This window comes from Eubalaena glacialis, chromosome 13 (assembly GCF_028564815.1).
Source record: "Eubalaena glacialis isolate mEubGla1 chromosome 13, mEubGla1.1.hap2.+ XY, whole genome shotgun sequence".
In the NCBI taxonomy this organism is placed as follows: Eukaryota; Metazoa; Chordata; class Mammalia; order Artiodactyla; family Balaenidae; genus Eubalaena; species Eubalaena glacialis.
Genome location: NC_083728.1, coordinates 48828779 through 48854013, shown reverse-complemented (window position 1 = coordinate 48854013; position 25235 = coordinate 48828779). Strand labels below are relative to the sequence as shown.

The following is a 25235-nucleotide window of genomic DNA, read 5'->3' as shown; positions in this document are numbered from 1 at the left end:
TGATTACTATGTGTCTCGGTGTTTTTCTCCTTGGGTTTATCCTGTATGGGACTCTTGTGGCTATTTCCTTTCCCATGTTAGGGAAGTTTTCGACTATAATCTCTTCAAATATTTTCTCTCTCTGGTCCTTTCTCTCTCTCTTTTGCTTTTGGGACCCCTGTAATGCGAATGTTGTTGCGTTTAATGTTGTCCCAGAGGTCTCTTAGGCTGTCTTCATTTCTTTTCATTCTTTTTTCTTTATTCTGTTCTGCAGCAGTGAATTCCACCATTCTGTCTTCCAGGTCACTTATCCGTTCTTCTGCCTCAGTTATTCTGCTATTGATTCCTTCTAGTGTAGTTTTCAGTTATTGTATTGTTCATCTCTGTTTGTTCTTTAATTCTTCTAGGTCTTTGTTAAAAATTTCTTGCATCTTCTCCATCTTTGCCTCCATTCTTTTTCCTAGGTCCTGGATCATCTTCACTATCATTATTCTGAATTCTTTTTCTGGAAGGTTGCCTATCTCCACTTCATTTCGTTGTTTTTCTGGGTTTTTATCTGGTTCCTTCATCTGGTACATAGCCCTCTGCCTTTTCATCTTGTCTGTCTTTCTGTGAATGTGGTTTTTGTTCCACAGGCTGCAGGATTGTAGTTCTTCTTGCTTCTGCTGTCTGCCCTCTGGTAGATGCGGCTATCTAAGAGGCTTGTGCAAGTTTCCTGATGGGAGGGACTGGTGGTATGTAGAGCTGACTGTTTCTCTGGTGGGCAGAGCTCAGTAAAACTTTAATCTGCTTGACTGCTGATGGGTGGGGCTGGGTTCCCTCCCTGTTGGTTGTTTGTTTGGCCTGAGGCAACCCAACACTGGAGCCTACCTGGGCTCTTTGGTGGGGCTAATGGCGGACTCTGGGAGGGCTCATGCCAAGGAGTACTTCCCAGAACTTCTGCTACCAGTGTCCTTTTCCCCACAGTGAGACACAGCCACCACCCCCCCCCCCCGCCTCTGCAGGAGACCCTCCAACACTAGCAGGTAGGTCTGGTTCAGTCTCTATGGGGTCACTGCTCCTTCCCCTGGGTCCCGATGCGCACACTACTTTGTGTGTGCCCTCCAAGAGTGGAGTCTCTGTTTCCCCAAGTCCTGCTGAAGTACTGCAATCCAATCCCGCTAGCCTTCAAAGTCTGATTCTCTAGGAATTCCTCCTCCAGTTGCCGGACGCCCAGGTTGGGAAGCCTGACGTGGGGCTCAGAACCTTCACTCCAGTGGGTGGACTTCTGTGGTATAAGTGTTCTCCAGTCTGTGAGTCACCCACCCAGCAGTTATGGGATTTGATTTTACTCTGATTGCGCCTCTCCTACCATCTCATTGTGGCTTCTCCTTTGTCTTTGGATGTGGGATATCTTTTTTGGTGAGTTCCATTGTCTTCCTGTCGATGATTGTCCAGCAGCTAGTTGTGATTCTGGTGTTCTCACAAAAGGGAGTGAGAGCCCGTCCTTGTACTCCACCATCTTGGTTCAGGACCTCATCAGGAATTAAGTGATAAATATAATTCATAATTTTATGACTTTCTGAAATATACTTCTAAGTTTTTTTTTTTCCAGAAAAAAATCTTTTCTCTTCTGCCATGACCTACACATTGATAAAGTATACCTTTGTAAACAAAGATGAAACATTTACCTTCTTTTTCTCTCTACCTGATCCTTCTAGAATTTGGCTTCTCCAGGTAGCTCTCCTGTGGACTTGATGGTTTATTGCAACCAGATTACTACTAGTTATACTAATCATAATAATTTGTTCTTTTTTGCTTCCAAATGCTGGTTGAATTTATGACCAAGGGGAAGCACTGTGAATGAAAAATGTTGCCTGCCACATTCTGTCGCTCCACGGTAAGCCCTCAGCCACTGCAGCCACTCCTAATGGTGCACTCCGAGGGGACTCAGGATGGGAAAGAACAGGATACTGGCCCCAGATAGCTAAGATTCTTGCATCTTCCCATAGGTAGAAAAGGGCTAAATTCATTAACTAACTTGAGATATCTGGTTTTCTTTAAGTAGCAGTAATCTTTTGATGTTCCAACTACCTGGTCTTTGTTGTAAAACTCCTATAGTTCCTGCTTCCCCCCTTACCTCTTCAGAGCAGTCCTGCAGAGCTATCCTGGGCTTGAAGTCCTCAGAGGGTCCACCGAATAAAACATAATTCTCAACTTTTAGGTTGTGCATTTTTTTTTCAGTCGACAGAGGCAACAATGTCAACACATTTGTGTCTTGCCCTGGATGATGCGCAATTCATTTATCCCATAGTTTTTTTCACAGCTTAGTATTTTAAGCTAGGCTGGCTTTTCTCTAATTCTTCTCTCCAGCCCTCAAGATACAAAAAAAGGGTTACAGACCACTCATTATTCAAGATATACTTCAGTCTTGGCTGAGTGATTTAGAATGTTGGTCTGGAAAAAACTCCTAAACATCATCTGGCCCCATTTATGTTCCCGTGGAATTCCCTGAGGCTTATTCAATGCAACAAACCTTTGTGTAGAGGTGCAGGTCCACAGGTAGTGGTGTGAGAGAGAGGACGGGACATAAGGCAGGCTTCTATCAGCCCAAATACACTCAAATGCCTTTCACGTTCTCCAGGGCAAAGATTTAGTGTTAGGCTTAAAAACAGATATACTAAACAACTCAGCAGGTAACTTCTGGAAAAGCAGTGCTTCAGAATCAGCTTGGGGTTGCTGAAATAATTTGATCACTCCAGGAAGCCAGGAGGTGAGATGGGTGGAAAATTTTTTTTCTTGTCATCAAAGCTCAGAAAACCAGGGTATTGCATGATCTGGATATGCTGTAGCTTATCTTTTTCCTTTAAAGATGGTAAGTTTCTTACAATGTGTTATTTGGTATAAAGATTTTAAAAGTTTAGCCTGAGGCTAAACTTTTAAACGTTTAAAAGTTCTATCCATGGGACTGGATAGAACCGAGGGAAATCCAACATGCCTTTTACAAACAGTTTCTATGGCTGGCCCATTTAATCAATTGAAAATCTTGTAACAGAGGCAACTTACCTATTATTAGTTAATCTTCTTGCTGACTCTCTGTTGGGTCATTTACACTGTCAACCTGATTATTCATTTCAACTGGAACCAGAAAGGAAAACAAAAAGGTTAAATATTTGTTAAACCCAAATCTCTTAAACATATATTAAAATGGCCTGTGAATTGTTACATTCCTGATTTCCTATCATCTTATACTTCTTTCAGTTTGTTTTCATTCATTCAAGATTTGGGGACGACTCTTATAGATTTTTACTGGTGGGGGAATGGGGAGGGCAGAGTTGCTTCTCTACTAAACTGTAGGAGCTGAGCTGTCATTTCATACCAGATTTTTGGGTTGATATTTTGTGTGTATTTATTACCATCCTTAGGTAAATTCAAAGGCCTTAATAGATGTCTAAGAAAATAAAGAGAAAACAAAGCAAACCAGATCATTGACATGCAGAGAGGTAAGCAGCTCCCTCTAAAACAGCAATGCCAGTAGGCCTGCTTGGTTTGCCAGGTCTTCAATTTTGAAATTCAAAACTGATGCTGTAAACTTGCCAGTGGGTGCACTGGCAGTGGACACCATGAAATAGAAAAGCAAAACATCTAACCAGATCGCACAGCAATGATAAAACGTGTGCTTTTACTTTACCGTGTGTTCTATGTAAGCATTTGCATACAAATAGCACACATAATTAATTAATGCCATTGTCCAGAAGGAGCCCAAGCAGGCATAGCAGACACTGGAAATTTTCAAGGGTCAGTAGGTTTAATTAGAGTGGTATTTTTAAAGCATCAAAGCCCATATTATAAACTGAGAGACTTAATATACAGATGAAAGATGGCTAGGCCAAACATAACAATAGAATTCTGACTTCAAACCTTTGAAGCAAGCAGCTCAGAATGGTCAGGACTTGGTCAGTGACTGCCAGCTTTCCTGTATTTTACTCCACGCTCCCAACACAGGACCAGCCAGGGAAAGCCAAATATGTTCCCAAACCAATCAGCCACTTCTAGTTAGCCCAAGTGCAGCTTCCCCTTACCAACAACCTCCAATCAAGGATGCTTGAAGTCTTCCCTCTTGTTAGAAGTTCCCCACTTCCCTCCCTGCCTTTGAGTTGGCCAAACACAAGTGATAATGGCTGTGTGACACCCATGCTTTGGTAAGCTCTGAATAAGTAACCTCTGTTTGTTCTCATTTGGATAGTCTTCATTTGTTTGAACAAAAGCAACAATCCAAATCTCTTTTTCTTGAACACGAAGAAAACTCGATTAAAGTAAAACAGTGGCAGGTGCTGGATTTCACATTCCAAAGAGACTTGAAAGAGGGAATGACATTGGATGGCAGCCCACCCAACTCTCTCTCAAGGAGGAAGGTTTTAAAAGCAGGTCTCTTTGTTCCTCCTGCAAACTAGCCTTGGTTTCTAATGATGTGTGAGCCCATTCTTTACCCCAGGTATAAACTGGCCAGTTACAGGAGGTATACCTCTAAAAAAAGAATAATGTATGCACTTTCTATCCTGGTCTACAAAAATATGGGTGAGTGTTCCTTTTCTGTTCCTTCCTCCAACCCAAGGGTCCCTAGTTCCAAAATCTAATAAGTGTTAGTATGAAAAGCGTTTCATGATCAAATAAGTTTGGGAAAAGCAATGTTAAATGATGTTAGGAAGTTTCTTTACAGCTGAGACTTTGGAGAGCCTGGCCTGTGCATGGCAAATCTCCAAGTGAGGCCTAAAACTCAGTATTTCCCACATTTATCTCCCTTTTATTCATTGAGCATTGCATGGACCTGGTATTCTTTGGAACATGCTTTGCAGAGAACTAGTTAAGAACCATGCCTATAATGTCACAGCAAGGCTGGGGCAGGTTTCATTCAACTGAGCATGACCAACACGGGGTGGCTTTTAATGGATGAATCGGGTTTGAAAACATTATTCCCCTAGATAAAGCATGCCCAGGAGTTAAAAAAAAATCAATTTGTATTGGGTGTAAGATAGGCTTAAGGATGTATTGTAGAACATGGGGAATATAGCCAATATTTTGTAATAACTATAAATGGAAAGTGACCTTTAAAATATTGTATAAATTTTTTTAAAAAATTAAATACTTAATTAAAAAATCAGTTGGTGCAGAAGGGCTTATAATTAAGGGAGGCAATTAACGTGAGGGCAAGCCTTGTAGCAGGGTGGAATGCATGGTATAGGAAACCATTTAAAACCACCAAGTAACTTCTACCAGTGGCTGAAATTTTTCCAAGGTCATTATCAACTCAAAGTAATTGGCTTTTTTTTTTTTTTTTCCTGGCTAAAATAAGCCAGACAACAAGATATATATAAACAGTTGATCACTGACCAATAATTCTGGTTCTCTTAAGCTCTTTGGCCAAGTGGAATTAAATATTTAGAAATCATGTGTGCTCAAATAGTTATTTTTCTAAATGATGATATTTCAAAGGGTTTCCAGTATCATTGTGCAGGGGCAAGGCTATAATATTCCTGAGGCTCACAATTTCTAGATGCCTTCAAAGTAAGATGTGACGAAAAAAAGGTTTTTGTAAATTTATTTATAAAGTATTTTTAAAGACTCGCTGTGTTTTTGGCCAAGCCATCTGATGTGTGATACAGTGAGGTGAAGTGATGAAGGTCCAAGAATAACCTTAGCCCAAACTCAAGCCAGTGCTCCTCTGAATGCTGAGTGTTTCCATAAAGTTCACCAGCTAGACTTCAGTTTAGCCTTGGAATTACCCACTGTTTCCTTGGTATTGGGACGTAAGATTAAACTGAGGCACATGCTGTTTTTTAAAAAAGGCTGCCAATTTTGTTAGTTCCCAGTAGAAAATGGTTTTTGAACTTTACCTTGTTCAAGCTGAATATGTTGACTCATAGAATAGACAGCTCCCTTAATCCTAGATTACACAGAGAAAATGTGCCAGATTTGTAGTTTGCGTGACTCAAATAGCTCAGAAACTTACCATCAGGACTTGTAGAATGTTCTGTGTCACCAGAGCCTTCGCTTTTCACGGGAACTCTAGGTGTGTCCTTGCCTTGAGCTGAAAAAGAAGATAGTCCTTGATTAATAGAGAATTAGAACAGCCTGACTGCCAATTGTTCTGTCACCCTCCATTGCCCTCTTAAGTTTAAAAATACTCCTGGGATTGAACTTCTTTTGCAGAAAAGCTTAAAGGAGCAAATAGTAGGTTGAGTTGCTTGAATACTTTAATGCTGTCATATTCTAAATTCTCTTTAATTTGTGAGCTAATCACATACATACATGCACAATTTCTCAAATTAGAAAGCTGGTAACATGAAAGCAGCAAAACTTGGTTTAATCAGAACAATCCACAATTTGAATTTGGGGAAATTTGTGTGTGAGTTTATGTAGCTTAAACTTTGAAGAGAACGAAAAAAGAAAACCTATTTTGCCTCGGGCATGCCTGAAAGCTGAAAGATTCATTCTCCTGGCAGTGAAGTTAAAACACAAATGAATGGCTCAGTTGCTCCCCAGAAGACCTCAGATGCTGCCATTTTGGATTGCTGAGAATCCCGTCTTTAGTTAATTTCTGTTGTAATTGTTCTCTATTTACACAGTTTCATAAGGCTTGTCATCCACGCGCTGTGGCTGAAGCTATATAACATGCTTAAATGTAGTCGTAAGGAGACTGTTTTTCCTGTTTTTCATGAGCTGATATTTGTACATATGGAAAAAATGATCACTATAATAAGTCTAGTTAACATCCATATTTCTTATTGTGAGAAAATTTACAGATAGTCAAAAGGACAATAATCTCTTACGTCTTGGTTATATATCTATTATGTTTTCACAGCTTGAAGAGCCAGGGCATTTGAAAATACAAATATAGAAAGTACTAGATGAGTTCATAACTTCAAAGTTTTTATTGTTTCTTCTGTACTTTTTTTAAACAAAAGAAGATTAAATTCCGTTTCATTACATGAATACCTATTGAGTCCAGAGTATGTTCAATTTGACCTTCCTGTTAGGGAGGATGAAGCAAGGCTAGGAAAGATCCAGTGTATAATCTCTTCAAAGGAAGATACCTTTAACTTGCACTCTTGGTAATGATTTACTGAAGCTGAGAATCAAGAAGTAAGGTGACTAATCTTTGAGCCTGGGTGGATGGAAGGTAGGAAGGTCAGTACTTGACGATATATAAAACAAGCAAAGTGAAGGGAGGTGAAGAGAGTCATTTTAGATTTGAAGACTGAAGCAGAGGGTCATTTAAGTGGAGATGCCAAACAAGTTTTGCATCTAATGCTGAGGAAGGAAACTGAGAATTAATTAGACAGACATGTGGGAATTTGGGAGATGTCCATGTAGAATAATATCATATCGTTGATGACATGAGAGTGGATGAGAAAAGTCAGGAAAGGGATAACATAAGAAAACATGACTCATGGATACCCAAGTCCTACAAGGACAACATGAAAGTGACTGTGCCCATGAGTTCTTTTCACTAGCTCCTGAGGATGAGGTTGGGAAAATGAAAACAAAACTTGGAACTTCCAGCTGGACTTAACCATGTCATATCTTTTCTCACTCTGTCAATTCTAGAAAATAGACCATTTTTCAATTGCTCATCAACATGTTCCTTACAGACACAATTACAGAAGAAACTACTGATGGAGTTTTCTAAGCTTGGGAGCAGGGAATCTTTGCTAGTATGCCTCAAAACAGAAGTAGTTAGAAAAAATGGAACTATTTGACTTTATATAAACACAAACTTATGGGTGGAAAAGCTACCATAAGAAATGTTTAAAAAAAGAAATATTACCAGTTTAGGAAAAATATTTATACCTTTTATCATAGACAAAGGGTTAATATCTTTCTTTGATATATAAAGTACTTCTAAACAGAAACAAGATTGACAATTGGATAGAAAATTGAGCAAGAAATCTAACAGGAAGTTAATTAAAAAATAAGAATAGCCTGTAGTTGTGTGAAAATGTGATTCACTTTGCTGCTAATGAAAAAAAATGCAAGTTAAAATTACACTGAGAGGGCTTCCCTGGTGGCGCAGTGGTTAAGAAGCTGCCTGCCAATGCAGGGGACACGGGTTCAAGCCCTGGTCCGGGAAGATCCCACATGCCACGGAGCAACTAAGCCCATGTGCCACAACTACTGAGCCTGCGCTCTAAAGCCCATGAGCCACAACTACTGAAGCCCGTGGGCAGCAACAAAGACCCAACTCAGCCATAAATAAATTTTTTTTTTAAATTTTTATTTATTTATTTATTTATGGCTGTGTTGGGTCTTCGTTTCTGTGCGAGGGCTTTCTCTAGTTGCGGCAAGTGGGGGCCACTCTTCATCGCGGTGCGCGGGCCTCTCACTATCGCGGCCTCTTGTTGCGGAGCACAGGCTCCAGACGCGCAGGCTCAGTAATTGTGGCTCACGGGCCCAGTTGCTCCGCGGCATGTGGGATCTTCCCAGACCAGGGCTCGAACCCGTGTGCCCTGTATTGGCAGGCAGATTCTCAACCACTGCGCCACCATGGAAGTCCCAACAAATTTTTTTATTAAAAAAAAAAAATTACACTGAGAAAGGGATTTCTGCCTAAAGTAGACTATCAGACTGTAGAATAACACTCCCACCAAGAACAGCTAGAAACATTGAACAGATTATTTGAGGAAATTAAGGCACTAGAGAGCCATTAATGCAGCAGAAGCTGGAGGAGGTGAAAAATGGTGAACCTGACATTCCACATACAAAGAGGTTTAACAGAGCCTTCAGATGTTTTTTAATGAGGTTTGGGGGGAGAGGGGAAAAACTTGGAGGTCAGGGCCCACCAAAGAAGAGGTGCTCTGATAAGTACTTTGAGTTTTCTGTGGATTATACTGAAGGGTTATACTTGGGGGGCAATGAACTTGAAATAGACCAGTTCTTAAAAAAAATTGAAGGCCTACTTTTAATCAATTTAATCTCTGATTGATTGATTAGATTTCAGTGCTCTACTCAATCCTACCAGCCTTTCAGAAGCAAAAATGAATCCTCTCTGGAAGAAGATAAGGCCACCGAGGCTCAAGTTATCTCTACAGTTTTTCGCACATAGTGTCTAGCATTCAATAAAAAATTACCGGTCATTCCTGAGGAACAAGAATGGATCACTGAAAACCAAGACAATAAGACAATATATAGAGACATGTTAGAGATCTATTTGTAGATACAACTTTAAAATATGGTTAATGTGTTTAAGAATTGGGTGATAAGAGGGAGAAATCTCATGGCAAAGAAGTTTAACTGGACTAGACACTAAATAAAAGTCAGATGTAAATTCTAGAACTGAAAATTATATAATAATTGAAGTTTAGAATTCAATAGGTGGATTTGGTGGCAATTAGACACAGCTGAAGAAGGAATTTACAAACTGAAAACTAAGTTAGAAGAAAATATAAAGAATAAAATACAGATGAAAAGAATTAGCAGACATATGAGATAGGGTGTATCCTATGTGTAATGGGGCAAAAGCAATATTTTAAAAGATAATGGCTGATAATCTCCCAAACTGAATGGAAACTATCAAGCCACTGCTTTAAGAGTATTATGATCCCCAAGCAAAATTAATGCAAAGCAAACCTTATTCAGGCTGATCATTGTAAACCTGCAGAAAATCAAGGTTAAAGAAAACATATAAAATTATTTAGTGAGTAAAGACCCATTAACTTCAAAATAGCAACAATAGTAATTATAGATGACATCTCAATAAAAATCATGGAATCCAGAGACAATGTAATGATATCTTCAAAGCACTTAAAGAAAATATCACTAACATAAAATTTCATACCTAACAAAATCTTTTTTCAAACTTCCAATTTGAAATAAAAAATTTTCAGGGAAAAAATAGAATTTGTTCAGGGGGAAAAACAGTAGACCTACACTGAAGGATTTTCACTATACTAAAATATAAATTCCAGGTAGATTATAGAACTAAATTTGAAAGGTAACATGGAAAAAGACCTTTATATCATTAGGCAAAAATTTCTTACACAGGAAAAACAAAACACTGACCATTAGGCAAAAGACTAATAATCTGGAAAACATTTAAATTAGCATCATTATTTTATCAAAACACACCATTAAGAGAGTGCAAAGTAAACCAGAGTAGAAGATATTGCCATTTATGTGTGTGTGTATGTGTGTGTATATATATATATACACACACACACACATATATATAATATATATCTCACTTACAAAGGACCCTTGTACTAATATATAAAGAAAACAATATAACATAGAAAAGACAAGGAACCCAACAGAAAATGGGCAAGACACAGACATGTCATAAAAGAGGATATCCTGGCTGGTCACTTAATTTCTTCAATGACTTTTACCAAATCTCATAGTATTTAAAAGCCTCAGCTTTTTCACTGTAAAAATAACTATAAAATGTTCTAACTCCTTGGACACCATCAGAACTTACTAAAATACAACATAGTTGTTATATTTCATAAGATATGATTACTATGGAAGGAAAGTTAATTGACCTAACACTATTTAATCATTACTTCTTTGACTTTCTCCTTGGGGTCATTGTTTGTGATGAGATCTAGGGTACCTGTAGCTGATTCTTCCAGGAAATCTCTTTCAAAGTCATTACTCTCAATGGTAATAACCCTGGTGATATTACTATAGAGATACCTCTCTGACATCACAGAGAACTTTCTAGCTAATAGACAGGATGCTAGTCAATATAATAATGCTCAATGAAAATGAAGGAGCATACAAAACACTTTTAAGAGCTGGGCGAGTGAGGAAAAAAGAAGTTGAAGAAAGCAAAACCCAAAAGGCAAATCAGACTGTAAATATTTAAGTTGTTTGCCTTATGTTTTGTCTTTTCAACCTCATTATTTTCAAATATAGTACATTTGTTTGAGAAATCTCAGGTTATGCCACCATATTGGCACAGATTAGCATGATATGTAATGGCAGGTTTTGAGATCCATGACAGAGATGAAAAGAGAAATCATAGTTGTAGCTCTATATATTGCCATGTTCTTGAGCAGAGGTCTCTTAGATCCGCTTCTGAAGACCCTAATGGTATGTTTGGTAGACATTATTCATTTATTAAATATCATGAGTGTGCATGATACATGCACATGTGGTATGAATATATGACTGTATGTGTGCAATGGCATGCTTATGTGAATATGCATGTGTATATGTGTATGCATGTGCAAGTGTGTGTGTGTATGTGTGTGTGTGTGGTGTATTTGGAAAGAGGGAGAGAAGAACGACAGATACTTATTACTCTGATGTGTGTGGAACTGTTATTATCCTAAGGGTTTCTCCCCTGCTGGGCAATGCATCTGAGTGCCCCAGAGAAATGATGCCATTCCACACAGACAATAGAATCTGATCAAAACAAAAATTGCCTCTACAGCCTATTTATTTCGGTTTGCCTGTCCTTCCCTCATTTTGATTGCTGCTGCTTGGAACACAAACGAGGTACATTTCAGGGCTCCTAGCAGGAGATAAAAGATGCTGAAATAGAAAGAGTCTGGGACAGACAGTACCATTTTCATTTTCAATTACCAACCTCAACTGTCCTCTTCAAAGCCTTGATTATGACAACCTTTTGTAGGTCAGTTGCATTACATAAAAAATAAAATGAAGCAAGTCTCATCACAAAGAAAAGATACTGAAATGCATATAGAATACAATTAACCAGATTTTTAAATACATAAACGTGGAGAGAAGTTAGAAGATTCTCCAAGTTTTTCTTTTGAGATTTGTGTTGACAAACTCCATGCAACAAATAGAATTACAAATAATTATTTCTCAGAATGTGTAGTTGCATCGGTGTCATGACAGCTATAGAAAGCAGGGCCTGTCTGGATTCAATTGTATTGAATTAAAGTGGTGCTGAACCAAAGCAAGCATTCTTGAACCATCTTGACTTTTCCCATATCTATGTTCCAACTTTACTATTAATGTAATGGATTAGGTAATTGTTTAGAAAGGCTCACTTCCTGTCTTCCACCCCTACAGGAGTTGAATTCACTGTCCCTTGACATTGGGCTTGGTCATGGAATTTGCTTTGGCTAATGGATATTAGCAAAAGTGAGTCAAACAGAGGTTTGAAATGCATTTGTACAGTTGGGGTTTGCCCTCTTGTTCTCCAGCCTTTTACCCCAAGAAGAACATGCTTTAGGGAACAGCTGATCTAAGGAGGATAAGACCTGAACTCAACTCACAGCCTGACATCCTTCCTGGCCAAAACTAGATGTGGTTGATCCTCTCTGAACAAAAGAATGGATGATTGTTGTTCTAAGCCTCTGAAATTGAAGATGGCTTGTTATGCAGCATTATTGTGGTGACAACTAATGCTTAATAATGTTTTTAATTGACTCAGGCCTAACATTGCTTCTTAATTTTGTCCCATAGCAATCATAGCTATAAAACTGTGAGCTTAATTTGTGCCTAATTTTTTCACACATGATAATAAATATGTTAATTTTGATATCACCTAAAATCATCTACAGAACTGATAGGGATAGAGTAGGATACTTAAATAGTTAGTTTAAGAATCCCACTAGGGGTTTAAAGACAGAGGGAATTTTAAGGGAGTTTGGGAGACTATTGTAAGCTAATGACCACTCAAGAAAAGAATCCAGTAACCTAGCAACAATCTACACTACCTTGAAGGAAGATCAGGTGCATTCAAGTGCCAGGCACACTCAAGCCACAAATCCTGATAGTTAAAAATACAAGACAATAGATATGGGGTCTGAATCTTGTTACATGAAGTCAGGGAGTTAATGGTCCTTGAAGAGTTGCATTTCTGCATGTAGTCAAGACAGGAATATAAGTGAAAGGGGAAAGAAAGGTGAAAGGGGACATTATACTGAAACCTGAGATGAATTACCATATTTTAGTATATGTCATCACCCTTTGGCTAATATACATATGATTAAAATAGCTCAATGACAGTCCCAGTTAGACCACATAGGGTCAAAGGAGGAACTAATGATGTAAACCTTGACATCTCCCCAAAAATGAGGGAGAAGGTGGTCTTCCCCCATCTTCTCTCTGATTATAAAAATGTAGCTCTCTTTGTTCTCAGGGCTGCACTCCCTTGCCTGCCCACTTGTATCTCTCACAAGCATCCTATGCTAATAAACTCACTCTTTGCCTATCACTTTGCCTCACGCTGAATTCTTTCTGCGTCGAGACTAAAGAACATGAGCTTCAGTAAGTCCTAACACCAGGTGAGCGGTTTCAATGAAAAGACAATGGGTTTGAGTCCCCTCCTAGTCAGGGATCCTGGGTTCAAGTTCCAGTCTGACTTTTGGCTGGGTTGGAGCCCCATCCGAGAAGGAGTGTTGTTTCAGGACACCAAATGGTCTCTGTATGAAATTTTGAGACATGCCAAGTTAATGTATACAGATGAGACGTCCCTTAACAGGCTAAACTCTGTTGCCTTCACAATGGTACTAAAATGGAAGAAAACTGGTCACAGAGTTTAAGGCATTTGTCACATATATTTAACTTCCAAGCTCAAATGGAGGAAAGCAATTATTCCACATGCATAAACATCAATTTAGGTTCTTTTTTAGCAACTGATTGTTAGGGGAGATGAGCTCCATTAGACCTTACTTCATCCTAGAGTGCCAAGTTCACTTTCTAGGTGTAGAATCCAGGTGCAACTAAAGCAAAGGAGATCAAAGACCAACTTACGGAGCAAGAACAGAGTGTCAGTGAGAAGACAGGACTTGAAGAGAAGTTGAGTCTTTGTGTTGTCATGATACTTCCCCACAAACTGCTCTTTACAATCAAGGCACCAACACTATTTAAAATGATTGTAAAAGTCAGTGATGCGACTCCTCTTAGTGATGTGGTTCCAACAGCGATAAACTAAATATATTTAACCTCAAGAAAAAAATTCCAGTCCTTGGTAATGGCATGGGCTTATCCATTCACATAGCTGCTTGAGTAGCAACCAGGTTTCATATCCAGGTGTTTTGTGATAATATGTAAGGGTGCAAAGGATAAACACTACTCCTAGGAAAATTCATCCAAAGTGAAGGGAGGCAAAATAAACCAGGCAGCATTTAACAAAGATTACTACCCACCTTCTCTACAACAAATGACACACAACAAACCACAAGTCCAGCCTCTACAAATTCCTTCTCTCCTTTGAATATGCCTTTGTTTTGCGTTCTGTAACTCCCTTTTCTGTTACTCATGATAGATACTGAACCTCAGGACTGTCCATTTCTGGCCACCTTTGTGGGAAGCTCAACATTAGTGAAAGGGGATGGAGAGTAGCTCTCTGGAGTTGGGCACAGCTGGTTTCAAATCCAAGCTCTGGCATCTCTATTTGTGTGATCTTGGATAGGTCTCGTTCACATTCAGAGTCTCGGTTCTGTCACTTACTTATAGATGGAGGTAATGATATCTCCCTCACAACATTTGAGGATCAAAAGAGATAATGATTGACTATAAAAAATCCTTGATTAATATTTTTTGGCTGAGAGAAACAAATTTAATATCTACTTCTTGATATCTCTTAATCAAGGATATTTAAGCATAAAAACTTAGCTGAATCACTTCTCTGTATCATTCAAGAATTTATCACATTTTTCCTCCTCTTTGGTATTATTCATTCATTCACTCATTCATCCATCCAGCCAGCATATATATTGAGTCCGTGCTATGTATAAACCTTAATGAAAAGAATTGAATGGAGTAGAAGACTGGCTTAGCTGGATTAATAAATCTCAGAGAAGAAAGCACTAGTGCTGTTCTACAGTGTATTTTTCTTTTATTATTACCTCTCAGCATGTAGGGTGTTGAGATTCCTCCTTCCTTCCTTCCTAATATCTTTCCTCCCTTCCTTCCTCCCTTCCTCCCTCCCTCCCTTCCTCTCTTCTGTCATTTATTTTTATATTTTACCAATTTTTCTATTTGATGGCTTATTTTTTTCCTTATTGAATTTTTTTTGAGTTTTAAAAACAATTTTATTGGAGTATAGTTGATTTAAAATGTTGTGTTAGTTTCTGCCACACAGCAACATATATTCACCCTGTTTTAGATTCTTTTCCCATATAGGTCACTTAAAAAACAATATCTAAAGATTTTAGAAGAAAGCATAGTAAAATTTATTTAATGTATCTTAAAGAAAATCAAAAGACAGAAGGCAATCCAGGAGAAAATATTTGCAACATGTTTGACAGAGAGAGGGTTAATTTTCTTAATTTATGAAGACTACATAAAAGTCAATAAGGTCATTACTACAGGGTGAGCATGTGACACGTACATTAGCAAGCTACTCCTTTCTCACATTGTCTGTGGAAGCGTTTTCTTTGGGAGGGGTAAAGTGGTCACAGCATCTACCACATTCATTGTGCTGGATTCCTCAGCAAGTGTGTCCCATGCCCAGCCCAGGCCACCACTTTGTCGGTACTGTTGCCTGTCACAGTGGGGGCTATCCTTGGGGTTGGATAGTTTTTTTCAATTCAACGTGAGCCTTGCAACTCTTTTTTGCTCTCTCTAGGAGCAAAAAAGTCAGCTTGGGCTTCACTATTCTCTTTGCTGTTTTCTCTTTCAGCCTCCAAAGCAGAAGGTGATAAACCCTATGCAAACCCTACACAGACTCCTCAGGGAATGAAGGGGGCTCCTCTTTCAAGGGGGCTTCATCTGGGACTCTCCAGCACCTCCTCCTCTGCTTCCTGCTCACCCCAAAGATCTTGCCTTATTTATTTTCTCTTTTGCCCTCTATTTGGTGAAATTCCTATTGTTTTTTTTTTTTTTTTTCTCTCTTCCCTAGAGGTAGTTAGATCCAGGCATTTGTTATTGGTCTGCCTTTCCTTTCCCATTTTCCTCCCAGCAAGAGATATTGAAATGGAGAATCACAGCTTGTTTTCCTGTCTCTTTGGGGTAAGGCAGAATAAAGGTGTTCATGGCTGGCTTCATGCGCTTGTGGAAATTTCCCTGGGCTGCTCCTCTCCCAGTTGGGAAAGTAAATGGTAGCTAGTAAGACCCTATTCAGGATTATTTCAGAGCCTGGTAGAGCTAGGGAGTAGGTTGGGGGTGACACCAGGCTCACGCCTTCCTTTTGCTGTGGCTACCAGCTCGTTCTTTTAATTACTGTTTTTGTTTGTGTTGTTCGTTTGCTTGTTTTACTTATCTGCTTTCATATCATTATGTTTGGGTGAGTGAGATTTGAAATCTGACTTCACATCACCAGCTTAAACCCAAGACCAGATGTGCAGACTCCTTTGATTTGTGGGATGGGGTATTCACTCCAGGCGTCTCACATACTTGGCCTTTGTCAACAGCTGGTTTTAGGAATATTTACCAAAGGATAGTTCTGATCAGACTTGAGGTTATGGACTGAATATTTGTGACATCCCCCGCAAAAGATTCATATGTTGAAGCCCCAAGTGGCAATGTGACTGTATTTGGAAATAGGGCCTTTATGGAGGTAATTAAAATTAAATGAGGTCAGAATAGTGAGGCCCTAATCTGATAGGACTGTGGCTTTATAAGAAGAGAGCTCTCTCTCCCTCCCTCTGCCATATGAGGACACAGTGAGAAAGGGGCCACCTATAGGCCAGGAAGAGAGCTCCTGCCATAAACCAAATCAGCCAGCACCTTGATTTGGACTTCTCAGCCTCCAGAACTGTGAGAAAATAAACTTCTGCTGTTTAAGCCACCCAGTCTATGGTATTTTTTTTATGGCAGCCTGAGCAGATGGATATACTTGATTTACAATTAGTTCATATTTCTTCGGGACAAAAGTACAATCGTAAACCATCTGCCCCATCTAATCTATTTTCTCCCAAAGAACCTTGATCCTAAAGCTGCTCCTTGACCACTCTACTGGTGGTCATCACCTGTAGACACATGCCCTTGGCTCCCTCTCCAAAGTCAAAAATGAATGACTATTCTCAACGGTGAAAAACTGAAAGCATTTCCTCTAAAATCAGGAACAAGACAAGGATGTCCACTCTTGCCACTTAGTTTTGGAAGTTTTTCAACATAGTTTTGGAAGTCCTAGCCACAGCAATCAGAGAAGAAAACGAAATAAAATGAATCAGAATTGGAAAAGAAGAAGTAGAATTGTCATTGTTTGTAGATGACATGATACTATACATAGAAAATCCTAAAGATGCTACCAGAAAACTACTAGAGCTCATCAATGAATTTGGTAAAGTTGCAGGATACAAAATTAATACACAGAAATCTCTTGCATTACTATACACTAACAGTGGAAGATCAGAAGGAGAAATTGAGGAAACAATCCCATCTACTATCACATCAAAAGGATAAAATACCTAGGAATAAACCTACCTAAGGAGGCAAAAGACCCGTACTCAGAAAACTATAAGATACTGATGAAAGAAATCAAAGATGACACAAACAGATGGAGAGATATACCATGTTCTTGGACTGGAAGACTCAATATTGCCAAAATGACAATACTATCCAAAGTAATCTACAGATTCAATGCAATCCCCATCAAATTACCAATAGCATTTTTCATAGAATTAGAAGAAAAAATTTTACAGTTTGTAAGGAAATACAAAAGATCTTGAATAGCCAAAGCAATCTTGAGAAAGCAAAACAGAGCTGGAGGAATCAGGGTCCCTGACTTCAGACTATATTACAAAGCTACAGTAATCAAAACAGTATGGTACTGGCACAAAAACAGATATAGATCAATGGAACAGGACAGAAAGTCCAGAGATAAACCCATGCACCATGGTCATGTAATCTATGACAGAGGAGGCAAGACTATACAGTGGAGAAAAGACAGTCTCTTCAATAAGTGGTGCTTGGAAAACTGGACAGCTACACGTAAAAGAATGAAATTAGAACATTCTCTAACACCATACACAAAAATAAACTCAAAATGGAGTAAAGACCTAAATGTAAGACCAAATACTATAAAACTCTTATAGGAAAACATAGGCAAAACACCCCCTGGCGTAAATTGCAGCAAGATCTTTTTACGATCCACCTCCTAGAGTAATGAAAATAAAAGCAACTATAAACAAATGGGACCTAATGAAACTTAAAAGCTTTTGCACAGCAAAGGAAACCATAAACAAAACGAAAAGACAACCCACAGAATGGGAGAAAATATTTGCAAATGAAACAACCGACAAGGGATTAATCTCCAAAGTATACAAACAGCTCATGCAGCTCAATATCAAAAAAACAAACAACCCAATCAAAAAATGGGCAGAAGACCTAAATAGACGTTTCTCCAAAGAAGATATACAGATGACCAAAAAGCACATGAAAAGATGCTCAACATCACTAATTATTAAAGATACGCAAATCAAAACTACAATGAGGTATCACCTCACACTGGTCAGAATGGCCATCATCAAAAAATCTACAGACAATAAATTCTGGGGAGGGTGTGGAGAAAAGGGAACCCTCCTACACTGTTGGTGGGAATGTAAATTGGTGTAGCCACTATTGACAACAGTATGGAGGTTCCTTAAAAACTAAAAATAGAGCTACCATATGATCCAGCAATCACACTCCTGGGCATATATCTGGAGAAAACCATAATTTGAAAAGATACATGCACCCCAATGTTCACTGCACCACGATTTACAATAGCTGAGACATGGAAGCAACCTAAATGTCCATCAAAGGATGAATGGATAAAGAAGTGGTATGTATATACAGTGGAATATTGCTCAGCCATATAAAAGAATGAAATAATGCCACTTGCAGTGACATGGATGGATCTAGAGACTGTCATATGAAGTGAAGTAAGTCAGACAGAGAAAGACAAATATCATATGATATCACTTATATGTGGAATCTAAAAAAATGGTACAAATTAACTTATTTACAAAACAGAAATAGAGTCACAGATGTAGAAAACAAACGTATGGTTACCAAGGGGGAAAGGGTGGCGGGAGGGATAAACTGGGAGACTGTGATTGACATATACACACTACTATTTATAAAATAGCTAACTAACAAGAACCTACTATTTAGCACAAGGAACTCTACACAATGTTGTGTAATGACCTATATGGGAAAAGAATCTAAAAAAGAGTGGATATATGTATATGTATAGCTGAGTCACTTTGCTGTACCTCAGAAACTAACACAGCATTGTAAATCAACTATACTCCAATAAAAATTAATTTAAAAAAATGAATGACTAAGATGACAGGATCATACTGGTGGAAAATCTGCATGTTTCTGCAAGACACCCCTTCCATGGCAACACACCTCTTCATGTATTAATTGGGAATTTCTACCCTAATCAAAATCAGAAGCTGTCTTTAGTAGATAAAAGGCAGTGGCGGTAGCCGAAGGTGGGCATGAAATCCAGACGTATACATATACCTTTTTCTTTTATGTTTAACCAGATGATGTGCCTCCATACAGCCACTTTGAGAATGGTTTGGAAATTCATCATTAGTTACTGTCAGAATAACCAGTCTATAGAAACCCAACATTTGGGAAGAAAACCCCCAAAACATATCCACCAGATACTTTAGTGTCTACTATGCGCTGAGATACAAAATGGATGAGGCATACTGATGTCTTCGTGGACTTGCCAAGCTAGCTGAGACGGGGGTGGGGGGGGGGGTTGAGATCGAGAACATGGACCACCCACAAGCCACGTGTTATGGTATGAACTAGGAACTCTGGAGGCCCAGAGGAGAGTGAGTCACCTTTTTTGAGGGCGGGTGAAGAAAAATCTTGGAGAACGAGGAAATGACATTTAAGTTGGAGCTGGTTAGAGGAGTCAGTTTCAAATGTTTTGCACCCTTGCCAAGCATTGGGATAGGTAGAAATATCTCCTGTGTGTAAAAGATCTGGAGGACTCAGTTTCTTACATCTTCAACTGGACCACCTTAAGCCTGACCCGTTTTACTCCTGATCTCCCCTTGCTGCCCCCATGGAACTCTAAAAGGCAGTTCCAGCTCCTTTATGTAAGATCACAACCACTGAAGCCTTCCCAGGTGTTGCTACACTTGGCTTAACTGAGCTGGATTCCGATCACATTCTACACGTCTGGCTTTTCTTTCCCTTTTTCCAGGCCCCAATTAAGAATCTAATTCTCATTCAGCCTCATAATGCAGTCCCCACACCCTCCAGGGCCTGGCAGGAATGAAGGCTACAAGTAGGCCCTTCTCAGCCGGGGGCTGCCAGGGCTGGTCTCAGATCAGGGTCTTTCCAGCAGGAACAATACAAACCGGGTGTCTCTCAAATGCCACCCCCCCCACACACCATCACACCCTCTTTGTGGCTCTTATTTCTCTACAGTGACTGGATAAGTCTACACAGCAGGGGCCCTAGTGAGCACAGAGATAGGTATTTTTTTTCCACAGGAATCTCTTGATTCTTTTACTCTAATAGGGTTTTAACTATGTAAGGAGCCACAGTGGGGTAGCTTTGGGCTTTTCAATGATTCTTTATGTGGTATCTTTCATAAGGAAGGAAACTTGCTGCTGGAAATAACCCACGCTGGATTCTTAGAAACTTCATCACACACTTAAGTCTCCTGAAAGAAAGTGCCTCTGACTGCTTGGGTTGAAATCCTGCATGATTATATACACAGCTCTTTAGTCAAAGAATAATTTAGTTCTATACATTCTTAATTATAGATTTCTTAATTATTTCCACTAGATTTTGCCCTCGTTGTATATTTTCCTAAATAGCACAATTTATTCAGAACATTTAATAAAATCTAGGGGGTCATCTTTGTGATGACCGAAGTACTAGAAGTCAATACCCAGGAAGAAAGCTGTATAACTAGTAGATTTACAGAATAAATAACTAGTAGATTTACAGAAACACCGAAAGACAAACTATCAGAGGACCCTGATCTGGAAGTAAGTGCATTCAGTTCTCTTAAGGAAATTCCATTTCTAGTCTTAGACTCTCAATACCAATTCTCTCAGCTTCAAAGAAAAATGATAGATTTTTTTCCTACTAGGAGAAGTTTTCAAACACACCTGGCATTAAACTAGAGTCCATTTTATATTTAGCTTTTCTTCAGAAAGCCCGTTTCACAGATGCCTGGATCTTAATCTTTGAACTTCTTTGTATTTAATCATTTTTATGCCTTCTGAGAGTTTATCACTACCAGAGCAAACACACACACACACACACACACACCCTCCCAAGAAAAGACTGTCTAGGCCACATTCACTAAACATGTAACTAAAACTGCTATTAAACTCAGCCAGATGCCTTTTACCAAAGAGAATTCTAAGTTACCTGCAAGAAATTGCTGTTATGTTTGCCAACCCCCTCTACCTAGGGGCTTTATTCCCCTCTTAGATAATAGGTCTATCTTGTCTTTTGCTGTCTGAACCAGACTGCTTTGCCCAAGAAATAAAAAAAGATCTTTGACCATATTCCAGTCCAACAAAACCCTTCGCAGGTGTGACGTTGGGCCCCAGAAAAGTGGCATGGCTGCCCCAGGCCATCTAGTGATGAAGTTGAGGCTGAAAATTCTTCCAAATTCACTCCTGGGCTATTTCCACTTCATCAAGCTAGCGACAGTGGTGAGAGAGCCCTACAGAGGCAGGTGAAATGGGACTGGAATTTGGGAATGGCCTAGAATCTTCTTTCACAGGTCTGCTTGGTCAACTCTAATCCATTTGAAAGCAATGGACTTGAAGGATGTCTTCCATGTCCTTAGGATGGCTTGGGGGAGGGAGAGGAACACAGACCTATTCACAGTGAAGAGAGTGAGTCCTGTCGAACGCCAGGGACTTCTGTGGTCAGCAGCAGCAGGCTCAGTGGGAATGGTGATATGCCAAGGTCTCCCCTCTACAGGATCTGCAGGGCCCTGTAGCATAGACCATACTCCCCTGCCAGATATTTTAGAGTCAAAGCTTGGGGGTTTCATTGTCCTTTTGAAGATGGGTACATGCCATGGCCTCTTTAATCTGGAAAACCAGGTTAATGTCACTCTGAACCTCCTACCATGTGGTTAGAAGTATATGATGGCTTGGTTTGGAGTCCATGGGAAAGAGTCTAACCATGAGGCAGAGTAAGTTTTCATGGCTTGCTTGAGCACCAGAGGATCTGAGAGCTCAGCAGTAAAGTGGGTGATCCGTCAACAGAGGTTGGGTCTGTGATGATGTCACCCTTTGGGCTTCAGGGCTCTTCAGGTTTGTGCCGCAGTACCAGCCTCTTGGAGCTGACATGACTGGGTCGCTCAGTACTCTTCCTGATTGCCCCTGGGTGCTGAGCATCTTAACTCTCCTGTTGCTTCATAGATTGATTGACTTCTGATGGCTGAATTTTGCTTTTGTCTTGACTGATGTCTCTATAGGCACCCTGGTCTCTCCCACAGTCATGAATCTCTTGCTTGTTCCAGAATTTTGACAACCGAGGGATTCCCTAGCCCTCTGTGTGGCTGCCTTTCTGTCTCTTTTCTCAGACTGTCATAGATACTCCTGCAGCTGTCAAGCTGCTTTCATTCTCTGTGTGGAAACAGCGCCTCCAGCGAGAGAATGGGCTCTGACAGCACTAAATAATGGGCCTTGCACCTGCTTTATCTCTTGACTCTTAATGTCTTGTTCTAGGAGATAATTCAGGAAACTCTCCCATAATAGAAAAAATAACATCCAGAATTTTCCTTTCAGGCAAAGAAATCTTAATCCTTTTTTTGTTCATGTATTTTACCAAACTAGAGATCCTGTCACATCATCTCTTCAGCAAGATACAATTCACCTTTGAGGAGAAGGCAATCCAATTTTGATTTATTGATCTCAGGACACAATGCTTTTCTTAAAAAAAAAAAGAAAAAGAAAAGTGTAGACCCGTCTATATGAGATTGTCAAATAAAAGCCTGAAGACCTGGCTTTTTAAAAGGGGAGATACCAACAGAGTTTGATTTCTTCCTTTTTACAGAATTATACGGACATTTTTGCTTGTAAAATAATTTTTTTGAAAGTTCAAAATAATGCAGCTAGAGGCAGTAACATTTCCCCTGCCCCGTGGCTTCCTTTGGGCAAATGGTAAGAGTATTTCTAAAGGCCACCCTCAAATTTCATCTTTCTGTTCTGTTGCATTTAATTGGTTGCTATTTGGCTGCCTTCAATAGAATATTGATTATATGTGTGTCTGTAAACCTTGGAGGAAGAAAGAAGACAGGTTCTTATATACCAGTAAGTGTCCTCCATTATAAAGAGACATCTATTAGAGACGTGGAGGTGGTGCTGTGCTGGTGCTGGTGGTGTGTGTGTGTGTGTCAGGGGACAGAAAAGGAGTGCTCCTTAAGGTTTTATTAGGCAGGAAAGTGATAGTATCTGTTTTGTGGCTAAATTGTTACTACTGTGTTTCCCTGTTTCAAAGACACATTTTTTCCCCCAGGTTTTAACATCAGAGAAGTTGAGGTGAATCGAATAATCAATGGCTCTACAATTGCTATTAACCTGGATTAAAGCCAGGTTCAGATAGGATTTGCATCTGCTTGTTAGTCACTGGACAGCGTTACCAACCCCATATTAGTTAAATGTCCTGCTGAGATTTCCATGGACCGCACTGGGATATGAATTCAGGGCACAAACCTGTATAATTGGCATCAGCATGTGATTCAACTTTTTAAGAAAGACATTTTTTTTAAACCTTCTTCCGTCAATGCCAAAGGTCAGACACCCAAGCCTCCTAGCTTGCTTTTTGGAGCAGCTATAGTTGGTGCTTGGGCCACCACCCCTGGGCCACCTCTGAGTCCCCCTGCAGCTGCAGCAGACAGTAGCCCCGTGTCCTCCGACAGTTTGTCCCCTCGAATGCCTGCATTTCTCTGCTTCTCCACTGGCAGTGCCAGGGTAGCTTGTTCACCTCGGGACAGGACAGCCCAGCCGTACTTTGCCAACGGAAGTCTGAGAACATTTGCTTATAAATTGCTCTTCACTAAAAAAATGCTGGGGAATCTAACGCCCCCCAGGGCAGCCCTCAATCAACAAGGGAAGGGAGTCATTGGCTAACACCTAGCTTCCCTTGATTCCGAGGTGTGTTCTACATTGGTCTTCAAATTGGTCTTCAGGGGGACTGGGTCCATTTGCTCACAGTGTAACTGGCTCATGACCCATACTTCACTGGTTCCCTTCCCTTCCCTTCCCTCATTTCCCCTAGTACTTCCTGGGGCCGTTTCCCAAATAAGCCACCTGCATGAAAGGTGTGACTTAGGATCCGCTCTTGGAGGAGCACAGACTAAAGCACTGTGCCCTATTTCTCCTTTACCCTCATTGGAGGATGTAGCTCTTTTTTGCCCTATATTGAGTTCTCCATCTGGGGACTTTTTCTTTCTCGGTGAGATTGAGTAGAGGAGTAATTCTTATAATTGAAGGGATCTTAATTTCAATGACATACAATTGATGGAAAAATAAAACCCTGCTGGGATGACATAAACACATTGAAATTACAAAAATGAGTCATTAGCTTTTCTCCCCAGAATCAGTATAAAGTTCTAAATAGTTGTAAAGTGTTCTGTCCACCCTGATCCAATTAAACTAAGTTGGCACCTATATGGGTCATGGTATGGGTCTCAGGTCTCATCATATAGTTCTAAAAAATCATTATAGGAAATAATGGATATCAAGCAGTTTTATTCCAGTTGTAATTTCACTTATGTTTTTTAAGATTTCTCATACGTGACGTGGCGGTTGATTAGCTGATGGCAGCCCCAGTGGTGCACTTGAGTTTGTCCATGGACCGACCATCTGCTCTGGACTCACCTGGAGATTACTACAAAATGCAGATTTCTAGGCTTATCAAATACACTGAATAAGAATCTGTGGTTGGTGGGGCCTGGTAATCTGCATTTTAATAAGCTTCCTCTATGACTTCTGTGTGCACGGAAGTTTGAGAATCATCTGCTTATTGACTACTTTCCACTAAAATAGCATCTTTAAGGTTCCTGAACTTCTTCTAGTGTGTGTGCTTAATGCATTGACTACTAGAAATTTTATTCACAGCATAAAAGCTACAGCTAATATTTTTAAAAAGTGACAACGAGCATTGGGAATAGCATTGTCTTGATAATGTGCCCTTTAAAAAAATGACCACATTCTACAATTCCAGACAGAAATTCTGGAAAAGCACATTATTCATTCATTCATTCATTTAGCAAATTTTTATTCAATACCTATCATTTGCTAGGTTATTTGATTACAAAGATGAATGAAACTCTATTCTAACTCAAAGGCAATGGCAGTGTAAAGGACCATGGCATCAGGGTTGAAAGCATGAATTTCATGTGTGAATTCTGATTCTGCTAC

General features: G+C 39.6%; 1 protein-coding gene across 8 annotated transcripts in view; it reads right to left on the bottom strand.

Moving 5' to 3' along the window:
* Positions 1-25235, bottom strand: part of MACROD2 (mono-ADP ribosylhydrolase 2) — a 2017409-nt gene that overhangs the window by 32866 nt on the left and 1959308 nt on the right. For all 8 annotated transcript variants that reach the window (XM_061208464.1, XM_061208463.1, XM_061208466.1 and 5 more), the window contains 2 exons: positions 5969-6046; positions 3025-3096 (listed from right to left, as the gene is read on the bottom strand). In XM_061208464.1, the coding sequence (XP_061064447.1) occupies positions 3035-3096; positions 5969-6046 (140 nt within the window). In that variant the 3' untranslated portion in view covers positions 3025-3034. The remainder of the gene's footprint in view (positions 1-3024; positions 3097-5968; positions 6047-25235) is intronic.